The 21,488-nt window shown below is 43.1% G+C and overlaps 1 protein-coding gene across 1 annotated transcript in view; it reads right to left on the bottom strand.

Moving 5' to 3' along the window:
- The window catches only part of LOC124779336 (lysosomal alpha-mannosidase-like), a 209,239-nt gene extending 191,002 nt beyond the window's left edge, over positions 1-18,237 (bottom strand). Inside the window, exons 1-2 of the mRNA XM_047253705.1 lie at positions 18,159-18,237; positions 13,942-14,023 (exon numbers count right to left, since the gene is read on the bottom strand). Coding sequence (XP_047109661.1) covers positions 13,942-14,023; positions 18,159-18,237 — 161 coding nt within the window. The remainder of the gene's footprint in view (positions 1-13,941; positions 14,024-18,158) is intronic.
- Positions 18,238-21,488: the final 3,251 nt, after the last annotated feature.

The following is a 21,488-nucleotide window of genomic DNA, read 5'->3' as shown; positions in this document are numbered from 1 at the left end:
ATATCACAGCATCTTCTTCCTGTCGGTTAAATTTTGCATCTGTAGCACGTCATCTTCATGGTGTAGCAGTTTTAACGGCCAGTAGTGTATATGAGGGTAGGTTCTGGGTAATAGGTTGATGGTGTTTGTCTACAAGAGCACAGATTCTCTCAGTAGGGGCATAGTAACTGACCACAATGGGGCATCATGGGTGGTTGGTTTTATGGTCTTTAGGAAGCATGTAGAAGGTAGGTTTGCGGGGAGTGGTAGGGGTGAGCAGAGAGATGGACTCAGAGGAGAAGTTCTCAGATGGGCCTAAGGATTTGAGTAGTGACTGGAGATTCTGCTGGATTTCTTGAATGAGGTCACTGTGGCAAGGTTTGTTGATGGATGTATCTGACAGCTGGCCGAGTCCTTCTGCCAGGTAATACTTGTGGTTCAAAACAACAGTGGTGGAGCCTTTGTCCATAGGTAAGAGTATAAGATCCAGATCAGTTTTTAGTGGGTTGACTGCTATTCTTTCTGCAGATATAAAGTTAGTTTGCATGTTGAGGGATCTGAGGAATGATGGTGAGGCAAGGTTTAAGGTTAAGAAATTCTGGAAAGTTAACACAGGGTGATTTGGGGGCAGAGGGTGTGGATCACAGATGGATAGAGGAGTGGACTATGTTAGGCAGGACTCAACATTGGTCTTTGGTTGAGTCTTATTGGTAGGGTTGGGGCAAAAAAGTGTTTTCATTGTAGGGATTGGGAGAAAGATATGCATGATTGAATTTGGGAATGGGGCAAAAGGCGAGGCCTTTGGAAAGGACTGATATTTCTGTGGGGCTAAGGCTTCTGGAGCAAGGGTCCATGACTGTGTTGTACATGTTGCCATATTTCCTGGGGGGCAAGAGTTTCAATGTGCATTACAGGTTCCAGGAATTTGGGATTGCATACTAGGAGAATTTTGTGGAGGGAGAGAAGGTACTGCAAGGAGGTTTGGACTTGGTTGATATGGTTTTACAGGACTAAGTTGGTAAGGGCTACTGATTGGTGGAATCTGTGCAGGTGTAGGTCATTGTGGAAGTGGGAGTGGCTGCAAGAGATGGGTAATTTGATGGTAAGGCCATTTGGTGGGATTCATTGAGCCAAGCAAAAATGCAGGAAAAGTTTGTAGGACTTGGTTCTGGCTGTGGATAAGGAAACTTTTCTGTATTGACTCAAATGGAAGGAGCAAGGATGCAGAAATAACCACAGTCAACCATCTAAAAACTGATCCCAAACTTATAATCCTGCCTGCGAACTGCAAGGATTACCTGGCAGAAAGACTCTGACAGGTGTCAGATAAATCCACCTAAAAACTTGCCACAGTGACCTCATTCAAGAAATCCAGCAGGATCTCCAGTCACTACTCAAATCCTTAGGCCCATTCTAAACCCTCTCCCCTGAGTCCATCTATTTGCTCACCGCTACCATTCCTCGCACTCCTACCTTCTACATGCTTCCCAGAGTCCATAAACCCAACCACCCAGTATGCCCCACAGTGACCGGTAACTGTGTCCCCGCTGTGAGAACCTCTACTTTTATAGACCAACATCTTCAACCTATTACCCTGAACCTACCCTCATATATAAAAGACAACAACCATTTCCTCCGTCAACTCTCCACAGTTCCTGTCTCTTTATCAAATGGTGCCCTGCTCATCACTATTGATGCCACCTCTCTTTACACTAACATCACTAATGCCCATGGGCTCGCAGCCATTGAACACTACCTTTCCCAACACCCAATGGATTCCAAATCAACAACCTCCTTCCTAGTTGCCATGACCAACTATATCCTCACCCACAATTCCTTCTCCTTTGAAGGCATTACCTACAAACAAATCCAAGGTACAGCTATGGGCACCCATATAGCACCATCCTATGCCAAACTATTCGTGGGCCTTCTAGAGGAATCCTTCCTAATCACTCAGAATCCTAAACCCCTCACCTGGTTCACCTTGACTGATGACATCTTTGCGATTTGGATTGAGAGTGAGGACGCCCTATCCACATTCCTCCAGAACCTCAACAGCTTCTCCCCCATTTACCTGGTCCTACTCATCCCAATAAGCTATTTTCCTAGATGTTGACCTGCACCTCAAAGATGGCTACATAGAACCTCTGTCCATATCAAATCTACTGACCACCAGCAATACCTCCACTTCGACAGCTGCCATCCATTCCATACTGTGAAGTCCCTTCCATACAGCCTAGCCACACGTGGTTATCACATCCGCAGTGATGAGTGGTCCCTCTCGAAATATACTGAGGGTCTCACTGAAGCCTTCACAGACCATAATTAAACTCCCAACCTTGTACAAAAACATATCTCCCATGCCTTATTGGATAGGTATATGTGAGAAGATATTGGAAAATGGAAATTGATTGATAGTTGGAAAAATTGATTGCAGAGAATAGTTGCAAGAAATTTGAAAGTAATTCAAGAACCTGTGCACAATCCTGGGTGAACTTTAACTGTGAGTTCCAAAATGGCAAATACTGAGATAACCAAGTGTGCAATTGAAAAGCAACTACAATCACTTAGTAGTGGAAATGCGTCAGGACCATATGAGGTACCTATAAGATTCTATAAAGATTATGTGAAAGAACTTGCTCCCCTCCTATCAGTAATTTATCGTAGATCACTTGAGCAACAAAACGTACCTATTGACTGGAGAAAAGTACAGGTCATTCCCTTTTCCAAGAAAGGTTGCAAGATAGATCCACACAGTTATAGACCTATATCATTGATATCAATCTGTTGTAGAATTATGTTTTATGCTCAAGAATTATGACATTTTTGGAAAATGAACATCTCCTCTATAAAAATCAACATGGATTTTGCAAACAGAGATCCTGTGAAACTCATCTCGTTCTGTTCCTCCATGAGATCCACAGTACAGTGGACAATGGTGCTCAGGTTGATGCTGTGTTCCTTGATTTTGGTAAGGCATTTGACACCATCCCACATTGCCATTTACTGAAAAAAATTAGCTTATGGAGTATCATAGCAGACTTGTGATTAGATTCAATACTTCCTCGCAGACAGAACTCAACAGGTCACTCCTAATGGAACAAAATCAACAAATGTAAAGGTAATATCCAGAGTACTGCAGGCTGCAGGGAAGTGTGATAGGACCATTGCTGTTTACTATATATATATATATATATATATATATATATATATATATATATATATATATATATATATATATGCCTGTTTGTGTCTGTATGTGTGGATGGATATGTGTGTGTGTGCGAGTGTATACCTGTCCTTTTTTCCCCCTAAGGTAAGTCTTTCCGCTCCCGGGATTGGAGTGACTCCTTACCCTCTCCCTTAAAACCCACTTCCTTTCGTCTTTCCCTCTCCTTCCCTTTTTCCTGATGAGGCAACAGTTTGTTGCAAAAGCTTGAATTTTGTGTGTATGTTTGTGTGTCTATCGACCTGCCAGCGCTTTCGTTCGGTAAGTCACCTCATCTTTGTTTTTTATATATATATATATATATATAAAAATGACCTAGTAGAAAGCATCAGATACTCTTTAAGGCTATTCTGAAGATGATACAGTTCTGTGCTGGATAGTAATTACTCCGACATCTACAACCAGCCCCACCACTCACGGTCGAGTGAATACTGTGTGCATAACGGACATTCACCGGCATACTTAAGCACTTGTGGCTTCTCTCCGAGCTACCACGTCAATGAGAATGTACATTTTGACTACGATCCTCACACCGTTTGAGCGTCCGTCGCTTCTCAGCCGCCCCCCCGGCGTCAAGTGAATTTCGCGATTCCCGTATTACGGGATGCCAATAATCCGGACTCGCAATCTTCTGCATGCTCTACTTCCGTCTGAAGTAATAGGCGCACCTCCGCAGTGACTGCAGTGCTGAATCTGCCGAAATTACCAGACTTCAAACCCGCTCACCCGGAGTTCTGGTTTAACCTGGTTGAGCAAACATTCAATGTCTGTGCTTTGGACGATGATGCACGCTTCGCCTGCCTCATGAACCATCTTCTCGACCGCGTCGATTTAATTTATGATCTGGTCAAAGCACCCCCCCTAGCAGGGAAGTATGCTGTGGCGAAACAAACGATACTGGAGTGCGTCTCTAAAACCAGGAGAGAAAATGTGCGACAGCTCATCTATGTAGAGCGTCTCGGCGACAGGTCTCCTTCCCAGCTGTGGCAGTGCATCCGTCTTCTCGTCGATGAGCAAGTTATGCCTGATGACACGCTCGCAGAAATCTGGACTGAAAAGCTGCCTTTGCCTGTCCAGACTGCAATTTCTGCGTATGAAGATAGGCCAGTAAATGAATGTTTACGCGCCGCCGACAGAGCATACTCCGCCAGGCAACGTGAGCTCCGTGAACTGCATTCTGGACGTGACCGCACTAAGACGCTTTCTGACGCCACGCCCTTGTCTGGTGCTGCTGATAACAAGTTTTTTAAACTAGCCGCCCTGCCTGCACCTTCAACTCCTCGCAACGACAGTGCATCGGCCTCTGTGGAAGACTCTGGGGCACACACTCCGTCACCTAGCAACTACCCACAAGGGCACAGGCCCGCCCAACCTTACTGTTTCTTCCACGCGAGATTCGGGGAGCAAGCTCGCAAATGCCAGTCACCGTGTTCTTACCCAAACTCCAACCGCAGGTAGGCTACGGTGCCACCTCCTGCGATGTAAACAACGGGCACCATCCCACGTTGCACTCCGTTTCGGACAATAACAGTAAGTGTGGTCGAGTCTATGTTCGCGATTTACGATCAGGTGTATGTTTTCTGGTAGACACTGGCGCAGACGTCTCTTTGCTGCCAGTTCGCCCAGCAACCAATAAAGTGCAACCACACAAAACAGTACTTCATGCAGTGAACGTGTCTACCCTACAGTGTTCGGGTTCCACTTTGTATACAGTGAAATTTTCACCCGAGTGCAAGCTGGAGTCGACGTTTCTAGTGTCCACAATTGAAGAACCTATTCTCGGAATTGATTTCCTCAAGCACTATCAGTTGTCACTAGATTTTGTGCCAAAATACTGTGTTTTACCCCTCCCCCCCCCCCCCCGCCCCCCCCTTAACAAATATATTCCTTTCGCTTCGCCAAGTGACAGTTCGGCTAACACCAAACATGTGTGCTGTGCTAAGAAGTGTGTAAACCTATCCTTGGAGCTGCAATCTTGGACAAACAAATGGCTAGTGGAGTGCGCCAAGTCTTCGAAGTTGCGGATGGAACGTAGGGAAATGTTGCTGCATCTCCGCGACATACACCACGAGTTGGCCTCCACACAACAACGCCTCGCAGCACTACAAGCAGACGACTCGTCGGCTACAGACAAGGTCAGTCCATGCCAATCTGGTGTTCCCGTGCCCGCGTATGTTAATGACAACGTAGTGAACTCTGTAAACTGTGTCAGCACCCCCTTTTGTAATGGTAGGGTGTGCCCGAGTGCTCATGCTCCTTGCGTTCTGAATGGACAATTAACTTGCCAAGCTCATGGCAATGAACTACGGCCATCTGCTGTCCGGCCACGCCCACTCGTGCCTACAGCGCTCGTAGCGGCACGGCCCGCTACCAAGAATCAGTGTACCAACCTCGCCCATGTTAACATGTGTACGGCCTTTACGCAGCCTACGAGTGGGTGGCACACCTGTACTTCCATGCCCTCAGCACCACAGCTTGGCCCGGCCGCCACTGCCTGCTCCGCTTCACGGACATCTGACTATCGTGCCGCACCACGTATTGCAGTAGTCACTAACGGCACAGTTCATCGGTTACGTCTAACCGATGGGCCGCCCATATCGCAACGTCCACGCCGCCTCAAGCCGGAATTTATGAAAATTGCAAAAGAACAATTGGACGATCTGTTACAAAAGGGAATAATTGAACCTTCTTCCGGTTGCTGGGCTAGTCCTACCCTGTTTGACCAAAAGAAAGATGGTACTTGGCGTATGGTCGGAGACTATAGGCGTTTAAATGCCCTCACCATTATTGATAAATATCCGGTCCCACACATCGCAGACTTCAATCATGCGCTCGCAGGTGCAAAGTACTTCTCTGTTTTGGACTGTAAGCACGCATTTCATCAGATTCCTATGGCTCCGGAGGACATTGAAAAGACTGCCATAACCACTCCCTTTGGGCTGTTCCAATACAAATTTATGCCGTTTGGGTTGAAAAATGCACCCCAAACGTGGCAGCGTTTCATCAATCAAACTTTATCCCACCTAGACTTTTGTTTCGTATATATGGACGACATATTGGTTTTTGCTTCTACTTTAGAACAGCGTGAGGAGCGTGTTCAAGTTGTGACAGATATTTTAGCAGCCGCTGGTATTGAACTGAACAATAAAAAGACTCAATTGCACCAGTCATCCGTCACATTCCTAAGTTATGTTGTGTCATCGGACGGTCTGACACCACCACAGGACAAGATCAAGCCTGTTCTCGAAATGCTATGCCATCAGACCTACAGGGAATTACGCAGGTTCATCGGAACAGTTAATTATTACCGGAAACATTTGCCAGCCGCTTCTGCGGTGCAGGCTCCTCTCACAGATGCTCTCACTGGCCCACAAACTTCTGGCACCCGCCAGGTACCATGGACACCAGACATGGACAAGGCATTTAATGAACTCAATCAGCTGTTAGCCTCCGCTGTCACTATTGCTCACCCACGGGCGGACGCCACAATGTTTATCACTACTGACGCTAGTGACAATGCTATCGGTGCAGTACTGAGTCAAACATACAACCATGTTACGACCCCCCTGCAGTTTTTCTCAAAAAAGCTAAACAACGCGCAGAAGAAATACTCAGCATTCGACAGAGAACTACTTGCAGTTTACGAGGCCATAAGACACTTCAGAACTGATGTTGAGGGACGAGATTTCTATGTGCTCACTGATCACAAGCCGTTGGTTCCTGCCATAAAGAATCCTGCGGCTGATCCGCCCCCACGACGCTTTCGTCACATCGATTACATCTTGCAATTTACAAATGACATTCGCTACATCCAAGGATCGGACAATGTGGTTGCTGATTTTCTCTCGCGTGTTGGTGCTGTCACAACCTTAATTGACTTAACGGACCTACCTCGGTTGCAATCAGCAGACCCCGATACCATGCAGTTAATTTCAGACCACAGCTCCTCTCTCCAACCGGTACGCTCTACTTTCCCTGGCATTTCTGACTTAGTGTGGTGTGATGAATCGACTGGTACGTTGCGCCATTCATTCCTAAGCCCCCTCAACGCCAGGTCTTTGACAAACTACACACATTAGCACACCCCGGTGTCAAAGCCTCCACCCGTCTGGTAGCTGAATGGTTTGTCTGGAGAAACATGCGCCGTGACTGTCAGTCTTGGGCAAGGGCATGCATGGTGTGTCAACAGAACATAGTTTCCAGGCACACTTCTCCACCCCTTGGCTGTTTTGCCCAACCTCCAGGCCGGTTTCACCATGTTCATGTCGATCTCGTAGGCCCTTTGCCCCCCTCCGAGGGTTTCCGTTACTTGTTTACAGCTATTGACAGGATGACTTGGTGGGCTGAGGCTGTGCCTATTCCGAACATTACCTCTGAGACAGTAAGTTGAGCATTCTTAGATTCGTGGATCTCTAGATTTGGCTCACCTGTTTACCTCACCACTGACCAGGGGCGACAATTCGAGTCTTCAGTTTTCTCTGACTTATGTAAACTGTGTGGTATTGTCAAAATTCATACTTCTGCATACCACCCCCAAAGCAATGGGCTTGTCAAGTGATGGCATCACACCCTGAAGTCTGCCCTGCGTTGCCATGACTCACTATGGACAGAGGCACTGCCCTTCGTGCTTCTTGGCCTTCGTGCGACTTTCAAGGAAGACCTCAAGGGGTCCGTAGCCGAGTTTGTATATGGCCAACCTCTGGTTTTGCCTGGAGAATTAGTCACTCCGACCCCACTTCCACGACCCTCTGAACTCCCTTCACTTCTCGAGCGGGTGCACTTGCACTGCAGCAAAATTCAGCCGCCACCTCCGGCTGTTCATACACCTCCGCGCGTGTACGTACCGCGCACGCTAGACCCTTGTGAGTACGTGTTTCTCAGAGATGACTCAGTCAAAGCCCCGCTTCAGTCACCCTACACAGGTCCTTATAAGGTCGTCAAACGCACTGAGAATAACATGGATCTCCTCATAAAAGACTCTGTAACCACGGTCTCACTCAACCAAGTGAAACCAGCTTTCATTGAGCCTCAGGTGAACCTCCCTGATTCTGCTCCTATTTCTCCCACTCCTGCTTCGAGCGGCCATCCATCTTCACACACCATGCATTTGGGTATTGATTTTTCACAGCGTGTTTCTCTGCCGAGCACTGCTCCTTCTCCGCGTTCATCTAATTCAAGTGGCCAATCTTTTCGGGGCTTCACTCCTCACAGCCCTCGCAGTCGAACTGCCAACCACTCGGATTCTACCATTGTGTTACCATCTTCGTGTGACAGCTCTTTGTCACGCCGTTCAACCCATGCTGGCTCCTCGTTGCCTTCGGTCACGCTCCCTCGTCTGTCAGCTGATCGCCCGAGGTTGTCTCCTGCACAGTCTAGTGCACCTGCCACCCCCCTCTTAGCAGATTCTTCCCCCTGCCATGGCTTTCCCACACCTCCCTGCCTCCCTACCATTGGTCGTACAGGTGCCATCCTAGAATTCACAACACATGTGCACCCTGATGACATACATAAATTATCTGTTGTCATAGATGGCGATACAGTGTGTGTGGTACTCGCATGTGACAATATTGAGGGAGGAAGTGCAGAATCTCGTGTGGTGCGCCACTTTAAATTGAGCGGAAGTGCTGCGTGTGGCAATTTGCATGCCTTTGTTAGGCCTTCTGGCGAGGTGATTCTCCACCTGCCGGCTGACGAAGTGCTACACCTTCACTCCAGGACGCGACGTCGTCTTCAGCCGCCGGCGTCGCTTGCTGACTTCACCGTCGACGTACCGGGCTTCACCCCCCGGTCTCTTACCAGTCAACCGCTTCCGCCTGATCCAGAAGAGCTGTGCGTTACCTTCCTAACTTCTCACCCCCCCCCCCCCATTCACAGGGACGTACTCCATACTGTGCGGGGGGGGGGGGGGGGGGCTATGTGGCATAGAGCGCCATAAAAATCGATATTTGTTCTGTGTGTAAGTGAAGTGTGCTATCTTCGAGGAGAGGGCTTTGGAGAGCATGTTGGACGCTAATGGCAGTTAGCCTCCGGACTTGTATCTGTGTAGACGCTAAGTGTGAATAAATCTGTATATGAGAGAATTCTAGTTGTTTACCTACAACTATACCATATTCCCTCACTACAATGTTTGTTTATGAAACAAACCCTGATGAAATTAGGAACATAATAAAATTGTTAGCCAATAAAATCTCTAGTGGCTATGATGAAGTACCTGACCTCATATTAAAGGTGTGTGCTCCCCATATAATAAAGCCATTATCAACCATCTACAACCAATCATTAAAAACTGGCATTTTTCCAGATGCTCTCAAAATAGCTAAAGTCTCACCATTACTAAAGAAAGGTTCCCCTGGTTTAGTATCCAATTATAGACCATTATCCATATTAAGCATCTTTTCAAAAATCCTGGAAAAACTTTTTTATGACAAGCTTATAAATTTCATAAGAAACCACGCACCAATCAGCATTCAACAACATGGTTTTAGTAAATCTTTATCCACACAGACAGCAATTTTTGAACTGTTGGCCCACATACAGAAATCAATTGACCAACATAATATAGCTGCAGGTATCTTCTTAGATCTCTCTAAAGCCTTTGACATACTAGATCATAAAATACTGCTTGCTAAATTGGAAAGAAGAGGAATAAGAGGTGTGGCTCACAACTGGCTATGCTCTTACCTACAAAACTGCAAACAGAAGGTATCACTTCAATACGATATTAATGTACAGAATAAAATAAATAACACAGTTTTCCTCTCTGAGGAAAGAACAATAAGATATGGTGTTCCCCAGGGTTCTTTCTAGGGCCATTACTTTTCCTCATTTACATAGATGATCTTGTTGAACGTATGAGCCCACAAAAAACTATCCTGTTTGCTGATGATACAAGCATAGTGTTGACTGGATCTAGCCCTGAATCCCTGCAGACAATATCTGATAACTCTATGAAAAAACTTTCTGAGTGATTTAACAAAAATGGTCTAATTGTTAATAGTGGGAAAACTGTATGTATCAACTTCCATCTAATTCCCACATCCAATCAAAAAACTATCCAAGTAAAGTTAAATAATGATAAAATTGAAAATGTAAATGCAACAAAATTTTTGGGTCTATGGGTCCAACAAAATTTAAAATGGGACACACATATAAACAACTTATCAAAGAAACTCTCATCATTGTGCTATGGACTAAGAATACTAAAATCTACTACAAGCATACCATACGCAGTTCCACTCATTGCTCCGCTATGGAATCATCTTTTGGGGAAATTCAACTCACAGCACAAATATATTTAAACTACAAAAAAGAGCACTGAGGATAATCTGTGGCCTCAAAAAGCTGGAATCCTGTAAATGTCAATTTATAAAACTTAATGTTCTAAGCATCCCATCCCTATTCATTCAAGAAACAATCCTATTCACCAGCGAATACCTCTCAAGAACAGGTAAATTAATCCAAAACAATGATATACACGCTCATTATACCAGAGGGCAATCTAATATCCATCAATTTTTTTCAAGGACATCATCATACTAAAAATATATAACTCATCTGGGCATCGTATTACACAATAAAATTCCAGAACAAATAAAAACTGCTCCAGATCCAATATTTAAAAATAAACTAAAAGCATTTCTGACAAAGCACTATTTCTATTCAGTACAAGAATTCCTGGAAATGAAAAATTATAAAGTTCCTTTGTAAATATTGTGATTAGAGTAAAACATTCTGTAGGCAAAATGATAACCTAATTTCTACTATACACAACTATGTTTCAGTTTCACTTCCCCAAATTTTTTAACTCGCTTTTTGAATGTACAAGTACACATTCTATTAGTATTAAAACTTAATTGTCTGTGAAATCTCAATGTTAATTTCATGTTTAATGTAGTTTTTAAATGACATTGTCCTTCTGTTGTGTTTCCAGTTGACATTTTCACTATTCTGTAATCTCAGTGATTATTTGTGTAAAGTTAAAGTAACACTACATTGCCTACATGTTTCTGTTGTGTTTCCGGTTGACATTTTCACTATTCTGTAATCTCAGTGATTATTTGTGTAAATTTAAAGTAGCACTACATTGCCTACATGTTTCTTAGTTCCCCATGTAAACTGTTTGTATTCTCTGTATGTGAAGTTACTATATTCATCAATGAACAATTTTGTGTACATTTTTTCAAATGCCAGTCCATTGCCTATTTTTTTCTCCAAACTACATATTTGTTAAGAAAAAGGACTTGTCCTATATCGTGTGTACTTTGTACAATATGTGATCCACAGGATAAATAAATAAATACAAATACAAATACAAATTGCCATATGCTTTCTGTACAAATCATAAATAGCCTTTCGCTCCCAGTATTTTACCCCTGCCACCTTCAGAATTTGAAAGAGAGTATTCCAGTCAACATTGTCAAAAGCTTTCTATAAGTCTACAGATGCTAAAAATGTAGATTTGCCTTTCCTTAATCTTTCTTCTAAAATAAGTCGTAGGGTCAGTATTGCCTCACGTGTTCCAACATTTCTACAGAATCCAAACTGATCTTCCCCGAGGTCAGCTTCCACCAGTTTTTCCATTCGCCTGTAAAGAATTCGTGTTAGTATTTTGTAGCTGTGACTTATTAAACTGATAGTTCGGTAATTTTCACATCTGTCAACACCTGCTTTCTTTGGGATTGGAATGATTATATTCTTCTTGAAGTCTGAGGGAATTTTGCCTGTCTCATACAGCTTGCTCACCAGATGGTGGAGTTTTGTCAGGACTGGCTTTCCCAAGGCTGTCAGTAGTTCTAATGGAATGTTGTCTACTCCCGGGGCCTTGTTTCATCTTAGGTCTTTCCGTGCTCTGTCAAACTCTTCACGCAGTATTGTATCTCACATTTCATCTTCATCTACATCCTCTTCCATTTCCATAATATTGTCCTCAAGAACATCACCCCTGTATAGACCCTCTATATACTCCTTCCACCTTTCTGCTTTCCCTTCTTTGCTTATAACTGGGTTTCCATCTGAGCTCTTGATATTCATACAAGTGGTGCTCTTTTCTCCAAAGGTCTCTTTAATTTTCCTGTGGGCAGTATCTATCATATCCCTCTAGAGATAAGCCTCTACATCCTTACATTTGTCCTCTAGCCATCCCTGCTTAACCATTTTGCACTTCCTGTTGATCTTATTTTTGAGATGTTTGTATTCCTTTTTGTCTGCTTCATGTACTGCATTTTTGTATTTTCTCCTTTCATCAATTAAATTCAGTATCTCTTCTGTTACCCAAGGATTTCTACTAGGCCTCGTCTTTTTACCTACATGATCCTCTGCTGCCTTCATTATCTCATCCCTCAAAGCTACCCATTCTTCTTCTACTGTATTTCTTTCCCCCATTCCTGTCAATTGTTCCGTTATACTCTCCCTGAAACTCTTTGCAACCTCTGGTTCTTTCAGTTTATCCAGGTCCCATCTCCTTAAATTCCCACCTTTTTGCAGTTTCTTCAGTTTAAATCTACAGTTCATAACCAATAGATTGTGGTCAGAGTCCACATATGCCCCTGGAAATGTCTTACAATTTGAAACGTGGTTCCTAAATCTCTTTCTTACCATTATATAATCTATCTGAAACCTTCTAGTATCTCCAGGGTTCTTCCATGTATACACGTTCTTTCATGATTCTTGATCCAAGTGTTAGCTAACATTAAGTTATGCTCTGTGCAAAATTCTACCAGGCGGCTTCCCCTTTCATTTCTTAGCCTTAATCCATATTCTCCTATTACGTTTCATTCTCTTCCTTTTCCTACTGTTGAATTCCAGTCACGCATGACTATTAAATATTCGTCACCCTTCACTACCTGAATAATTTCTTTTATCTCATCATACATTTCATCTATTTCTTCATCAGCTGCAGAGCTAGTTGGCACATAAACCTGTACTACTGTAGTAGGCTTGGGCTTCGTGTCTATCTTGGCCACAATAATGCATTCACTATGCTGTTTGTAGTAGCTTACCTGCACTCCTATTTTTTTATTCATTATTAAACCTACATCTGCATTACCCCTATTTGATTTTATATTTATAACCCTGTATTCACCTGACCAAAAGTCTTGTCCCTCCTGCCACCAAACTTCACTAATTCCCACTATATCTAACTTTAACCTATCCATTTCCCTCTTTAAATTTTCTAACCTTCATGCCCGATTGAGGGATCTGACATTCCATGCTCCGATCAGTAGAACGCCAGTTTTGTTTCTCCTGATAATGACGTCCTCTTGAGTAGTCCCCGACCCGGAGATCCGAATGGGGGACTATTTTACCCAAGAGGATGCCATCATCATTTAATCATACAGTAAAGCTGCATGCCCTCGGGAAAAATTACGGCTGTAGTTTCCCCTTGCTGTCAGCTGTTCACAGTACCACAACAGCAATGCCATTTTGGTTAGTGTTACAGGGCCAGATCAGTCAATCATCCAGACTGTTGCCCCTGCAACTACTGAAAAGGCTGCTGCCCCTCTTCAGGAACCAAACATTTGTCTGGCCTCTCAACAGATACCCCTCCATTGTGGTTGCACCTATGGTACGGCTATCTGTATTGTTGAGGCACACAAGCCTCCCCACCAACGGCAAGGCCCATGGTTCATGGGGGGAAGCCATCTTATTAAGTAATTTTAATGTTGTATGTGAATACAGGCATGAATTTTGTTGTAATTATCACAAGTTTGTTTCAGTGTGATGTTATGACTCACCTTCTATCTGGATTTTCTTGAAGCTCTCTTAACACAGTATCTATAATGTACTGCACACCAGCTCTTTGCACAGACTGTTTACCTGAAAAATTATAGAATTCAATTATCAAAATCCTTTACCTGTATATCTGAATATAATATTAATGGTCATTAATAAAACAAGCAAGTCCCCATGGTCTAGGGGTAGCGTCTTTGATTCATAATTAAAACGTCTTCTGTCCCGGGTTCGATCCCCGCCACTGCCTAAATTTTGATAAATAATCAGCATTGGCGGCCGAAGACTTCCGGCATAAGAAGTCAGCCTCATTCTGCCAACGGCCTTGTCAAAGAGGGCGGAGGAGCGGATAGAGGTTCAGGGCACTCTCTTGTCCTAGGGGTGGGAAATTGACCCTAAAGGCGGAAGAATCAGCAATGATCAACGACATGAGGATGCAGAAGGCAATGGAAACCACTGCATTAAAGACACGTAACGTGTATCCACAGGACATGTGGCCTGTAATTGAAGAAGTGTCATGATGATCTCTCCATTGGCAAAAGATTCCAGAATAGTCCCCCATTCGGATCTCTGGGAGGGGACTGCCAAGGGGGAGGTTACCATGAGAGAAAGATTGAACAATCAACGAAAGGATAAAATTCTACAAGTCGGGGCATGGAATGTCAGAAGCTTGAATGTGGTAGGGAAACTAGAAAATCTGAAAAGGGAAATGCAAAGGCTCAATCTAGATATAGCAGGGGTCAGTGAAGTGAAGTGGAAGGAAGACAAGGATTTCTGGTCAGATGAGTATCGGGTAATATCAACAGCAGCAGAAAATGGTATAACAGGTGTAGGATTCGTTATGAATAGGAAGGTAGGGCAGAGGGTGTGTTACTGTGAACAGTTCAGTGACCGGGTTGTTCTAATCAGAATCGACAGCAGACCAACACTGACAACGATAGTTCAGGTATACATGCCGACGTCCCAAGCTGAAGGATATTGAAAGGGTAATGCAGTATGTAAAGGCGGACGAAAATCTAATAGTCATGGGTGACTGGAATGCAGTTGTAGGGGAAGGAGTGGAAGAAAAGGTTACAGGAGAATATGGGCTTGGGACGAGGAATGAAAGAGGAGAAAGACTAATTGAGTTCTGTAACAAGTTTCAGCTAGTAATAGCGAATACCCTGTTCAAGAATCACAAGAGGAGGAGGTATACTTGGAATAGGCCGGGAGATACGGGAAGATTTCAATTAGATTACATCATGGTCAGACAGAGATTCCGAAATCAGATACTGGACTGTAAGGCGTACCCAGGAGCAGTATAGACTCAGATCACAATATAGTAGTGATGAAGAGTAGGCTGGAGTTCAAGACATTAGTCAGGAAGAATCAATACGCAAAGAAGTGGGATACGGAAGTACTAAGGAATGACGAGATACGTTTGAAGTTCTCTAATGCTATAGATACAGCAAGAAGGAATAGCGCAGTAGGCAGTACAGTTGAAGAGGAATGGACATCTCTAGAAAGGGCCATCACAGAAGTTGGAAAGGAAAACATAGGTACAAAGAAGATAGCTGCGAAGAAACCATGGGTAACAGAAGAAATACTTCAGTTGATTGATGAAAGGAGGAAGTACAAACATGTTCTGTTCCGGGAAAATCAGGAATACAGAAATACAAGTCACTGAGGAATGAAATAAATAGGAAGTGCAGGGAAGCTAAGACGAAATGGCTGCAGGAAAAATGTGAAGACATCGAAAAAGATATGATTGTCGGAAGGACAGACTCAGCACACAGGAAAGTCAAAACAACATTTCGTGACATTAAAAGCAATGGTGGTAACATTAAGAGTGCAACGGGAATTCCACTGTTAAATGCAGAGGAGAGAGCAGATAGGTGGAAAGAATACATTGAAAGCCTCTATGAGGGTGAAGATTTGTCTGATGTGATAGAAGAAGAAACAGGAATTGATTTAGAAGAGATAGGGAATCCAGTATCAGAATCGGAATTTAAAAGAGCTTTGGAGGACTTACGGTCAAATAAGGCAGAAGGGATAGATAACATTCCATCAGAATTTCTAAAACCATTGGGGGAAGTGGCAACAAAACAACTATTCACGTTGGTGTGTAGAATATATGAGTCTGGCGACATACCATCTGACTTTCGGAAGAGCATCATCCACACAATTCCTAAGATGGCAAGAGCTGACAAGTGCAAGAATTATCGCACAATCAGCTTAACAGCTCATGCATTGAAGCTGCTTACAAGAATAATATACAGAAGAATGGAAAAGAAAATTGAGAATGCGCTAGGTGACGATCAGTTTGGCTTTAGGAAAAGTAAAGGGATGAGAGAGGCAATTCTGACATTACGGCTAATAATGGAAGCAAGGATAAAGAAAAGTCAAGAGACTTTCATAGGATTTGTCGACCTGGAAAAAGCGTTCGACTACAGAAAATGGTGCAAGCTGTTCGAGATTCTGAAAAAAGTAGGGGTAAGTTATAGGGAGAGACGGGTCATATACAATATGTACAACAACCAAGAGGGAGTAATAAGAGTGGACGATCAAGAACAAAGTGCTCGTATTAAGAAGGGTGTAAGACAAGGCTGTAGCCTTTCGCCCCTACTCTTCAATCTGTACATCAAGGAAGCAATGATGGAAATAAAAGAAAGGTTCAGGAGTGGAATTAAAATACAAGGTGAAATGATATCAATGATACGATTCGCTGATTACATTGCTATCCTGAGTGAAAGTGAAGAAGAATTAAATGATCTGCTGAACGGAATGAACAGTCTAATGAGTACACAGTATGGTTTGAGAGTAAATCGGAGAAAGACAAAGGTAATGAGAAGTAGCAGAAATGAGAACAGTGAGAAACTTAACATCAGGATTGATGGTCACGAAGTCAATAAAGTTAAGGAATTCTGCTACCTAGGCAGTAAAATAACCAATGACAGACGGAGCAAGGAGGACATCAAAAGCAGACGCGCTATGGCAAAAAAGGCATTTCTGGCCAAGAGAAGTCTACTAATATCAAATACCGGCCTTAATTTGAGGAAGAAATTTCTGAGGATGTACGTCTGGAGTACAGCATTGTACGGTAGTGAAACATGGACTGTGGGAAAACCAAAAACAGAAGAGAATCGAAGCATTTGAGATGTGGTGCTGTAGACGAATGTTGAAAATTAGGTGGACTGATAAGGTAAGGAATGAGGAGGTTCTATCCAGAATTGGAGAGGAAAGGAATATGTGGAAAATACTGTCGTGGCGGGCCACATCAAACCAGTCAGTAGACTGATGAAAAAAAAAAAAAAAAAAAAAAAAAAAAAATGCACCACAGTTACTTTTTAGCTTTTCTGACAACATGAAATATTCTTGTGAAGAGAAAAAAATCATTTGTTTGACACTGAACTTTTTTGCATTGTTTCACAGTCACAAGAAACTATTCATTTCCAGGATACAGCAGAGTGTTTGTTTCTTTCAAATTTTCTACCTGATTAAAGGTGTGTGCCTTAATTTTTGTTCAGGATCAGAACTCCAATGTAGGACTTTTGACTTTTTCAGGCAAGTGCACTATTGACTGAGCTACCCAATCATGATTCACGGTCCATTTTCACAGTGTCACTTCCACTAGTACCTCATCTTCTTCTTCCAAATTTCACAGAAGTTCTGTACCTTGTGAAAGAAATGAAATTGCAAAGACATGGGAGGCTAAGTAATTGTTTCTAGAATGAGTTTTCACTCTGCAATGGAGTGTGTACTGATTTGAATCTGTGCACTAGACTGGGACTGGCTGATGTGGGGCTGTGATGATTGGTTGTGAGTAGTGCTTGGATAGCTTAATTGCTAGAATACTTACCCATCGAAGGTAAAGGTCCTAGGTTTGAGTCCCTGTCTAGCACACAATATTAATCCAGCAGGAAGTTTCTACTGTTCATTTACTAGCTTGATAGCATTCAACAAACTGTTATTTTAATGCATTTAAAATCTGTGCTTGAATGAATAGAGATTTAAATAACTCTTAATTTGGTTGCAGGCACACAAGAATGTTACATTATTTCCTAGCAAGGTTAACTATTTTCTATATTTGTTTCCTTACTGTTATTTTTCCATATAATTTGGAATAGCTTTTTAAACCTATTCTTATATAAATTCAGCATTCATTGATGTCAGTTACAATTATGTAAAAACTCTTTTCCAGTATTCAACTACAATAAAATTTCATACTTTTAACATTACTTACTTCCATAATAATACTGATCCACTGTTTTCAGCCAACCAACATCATCATGCGAATGTGGTATCATGTGCACATTTATCATGCCAGGAATGGTCTTATGGCATGCCTAAAACAATAAACAAATATTTTTTATTGCCTTGGTAGTGTGTATATTGTTAATAACAGTCTTACAATGTGTATCAGAATTAAGTAACTGAGGAAAACAGAACCATATGCTGAGAATAGACAGGCATCAGCCTTCACTCCAGCAGCACCAGGAGAGTACATCGTTTGTTTGTTTATTATATTATGAGCTTCTAGCTAGAACTGAGTTACTTATTTAGTCTGCCATGTATGCTTTTGCTTATTGTACATTTGTGTAGTGTAGGTTTCCACCACCTTTATCATGGATAGGGACTGTGAATGCCGTTTTTGGGTGTGAGCTGAATTGGTGATCTTTTGCTAAGAGCTCCAGATGGTGCTGCTTTGGTGAAAGAGCACGAGCCTGTTGCCAGTGCGAATCACTGTGAGGGCAAGAAATAGGGGTTTAAGAGATGCAAGCACACCTCATCTGTCTCCAAACACTCAGGGGTATAAGGGATGTCCACCACATCCCACCTGCCCCCAAATGGTCCACTACTTTGGTCATTCTGGTTACAGCCCACATTGAGATTGACACCTCACTTGTGATCAAGTGACAGGTTGTTGCAGGCAATGAAAGATATTCTGGGATACAAATCAAAAGGCCTTTGCAGTTTGTCTGACAAACAGGTTCAGGTGCTGTCTATGGCTGATAAAGATCATGAGCCAGGTGCAGTCTCTTTCCCAGTTTCAGGGGAAGCATCTCAGTCTGTGCATTCACAGAGAGTGGGATTATTGGTAGATGGGAGCTCCAATGTAATACACAAGATGAAGCCCCTTCTTTATAACATACCCACTTTGTAAAACTATATGCACCTCAGAGATCATGTGCTACCCTAAAGGACTTGCAAGAGCAGTTGAACCAAATGGACAGTGTCTTGAAAGGAGGATATAAGATGAACATCAACAAAAGCAAAACGAGGATAATGGAATGTAGTCGAATTAAGTCGGGTGGTGCTGAGGGAATTAGATTAGGAAATGAGGCACTTAAAGTAGTAAAGGAGTTTTGCTATTTGGGGAGCAAAATAACTGATGATGGTCAGAGTAGAGAGGATATAAAATGTAGACTGGCAATGGCAAGGAAACCGTTTATGAAGAAGAGAAATTTGTTAACATCGAGTATTGATTTAAGTGTCAGGAAGTCGTTTCTGAAAGTATTTGTATGGAGTGTAGCCATGTATGGAAGTGAAACATGGACGATAAATAGTTTGGACAAGAAGAGAACAGAAGCTTTCGAAATGTGGTGCTGCAGAAGAATGCTGAAGATTAGATGGGTAGATCATATAACTAATGAGGAAGTATTGAATAGAATTGGGGAGAAGAGGAGTTTGTGGTACAGCTCGACTAGAAGAAGGGATTGGTTGGTAGGACATGTTCTGAGGCATCAAGGGATCACCAATTTAGTACTGGAGGGCAGCGTGGGGGGTAAAAATCGTAGAGGGAGACCAAGAAATGAATACAATAAACAGATTCAGACGGATGTAGGCTGCAGTAGGTACTGGGAGATGAAGAAGCTTGCACAGGATGGAGTAGCATGGAGAGCTGCATCAAACCAGTCTCAGGACAGAAGACCACAACAACAATAACATCCTTAATCTCTGCTTTTTGAGCCTTCTAGAGCCATGAAGAGCTATACTCCATCACTGTTACATGGAGCTAACCAGCCCTCCAAGGCACAGCCTAAAGTCTTCTACCTATTTGAAAGCCATCACTCAGTATCAACAGTTTTTATATCATGCACCATTATTATTTAAATCTGAGTGAAAAGTATTCTAAATGCTTCCTGATTATTTAAATTCTGTAATGCATTAGTGAAACATACAAACATCAGAAAAAGTTTTGCATCATCCCAGTTCGCAGAACTCCTGAAGACAAACTTTGACTGTGCATACTGTATCACAGACACAGTCCCTTTGACTGTTCTGAGATGTCACTAAACTCACCCAAAGGTGTAAACAACCATGCATCAGCAGCACCTATTAGACGGAGGGGGTGAGACAGCCAATCGGTTCCAGTTATTCCACCAGGAAGGAGGTACACAGCTTGCATTGTCTGTAGTTCAACCATGCCTAGACGGCCAATACCTTGGTTCGATCATGTCTGCATTATTACTTTGTGCCAGGAAGGGCTCTCAACAAGGCATCTTGGAGTGAACCAAAGCGATGTTGTTTGGACATATAGGAGATACAGAGAGACAGGAAATGTCGATGACATGCCTCGCTCAGGCTGCCCAAGGGCTACTACTGCAGTGGATGACCACTACCTATGGACTATGGGTTGGAGGAACCCTGACAGCAATGCCACCATGTTGAATAATGCTTTTTGTGCAGCCACAGGACGTCGTGTTACAACTCAAACTGTCTGCAGTAGGTTGCATGATGTGAATCTTCACTCCTGACGTCCAAGCAAGGTTCTTCTTTGCAACCATGACACCATGGAGCATAGTACAGATGGGCCCAACAACATGTCAAATGGACCCCTCAGGATTGGGATCATGTTCTCTTCACCAATGAGTGTTGCATGTGTCTTCAACCAGACAATCATTGAAGACGTGTTTGGAGGCAACCCGGTCAGGCTGAACGTCTTAGACACACTGTCCAGCAAGTGCAAGAAGGTGGACGTTCCCTGCTGTTTTGGTGTGGCATTATGTGGGGGCAACTTATGCTGCTGGTGGTCATGGAAAGCACCATAATGGCTGTACGATATACGAATGCCATCCTCCGACTGATAGTGCAACCCTATTGCTAGCATATTGGCGAGGCATTCATCTTCATGGAAGACAGGTCATGCACCTATCGTGCACATGTTGTGAATGACTTCCTTCAGGATAACGACATTGCTTGACTAGTGTGGCCAGCATGTTTTCCAGACATGAACCCTATCAAAAATGCCTGGGATAGATTGAAAAGAGCTGTTTATGAGCAACATGACCCACCAGCCCCTCTGAGAGATCTATGCCGAATCGCTGTTGGGGAGTGGGACAATCTGGAACAACAGTGCCTTGATGAACTTGTGGATAGTATGCCATGACGAATACAGGCATGCATCAATGCATCAGCACGTGCTACTGGGTATCAGAGCTACTGGTGTGTACAGCAATCTGGATCACCACCTCTGAAGGTCTTGCTGTATGGTGGTACAACATGCAATGTGTGGTTTTCATGAGTAATAAAAAGGGTGGAAATGTTTATGTTTATCTCTATTCCAATTTTC

Source organism: Schistocerca piceifrons, chromosome 1 (genome assembly GCF_021461385.2).
Source record: "Schistocerca piceifrons isolate TAMUIC-IGC-003096 chromosome 1, iqSchPice1.1, whole genome shotgun sequence".
NCBI lineage: Eukaryota > Metazoa > Arthropoda > Insecta > Orthoptera > Acrididae > Schistocerca > Schistocerca piceifrons.
The sequence above is the reverse complement of the archived record's forward strand: the minus strand, read 5'-3'. Positions and strand labels throughout refer to the sequence as shown.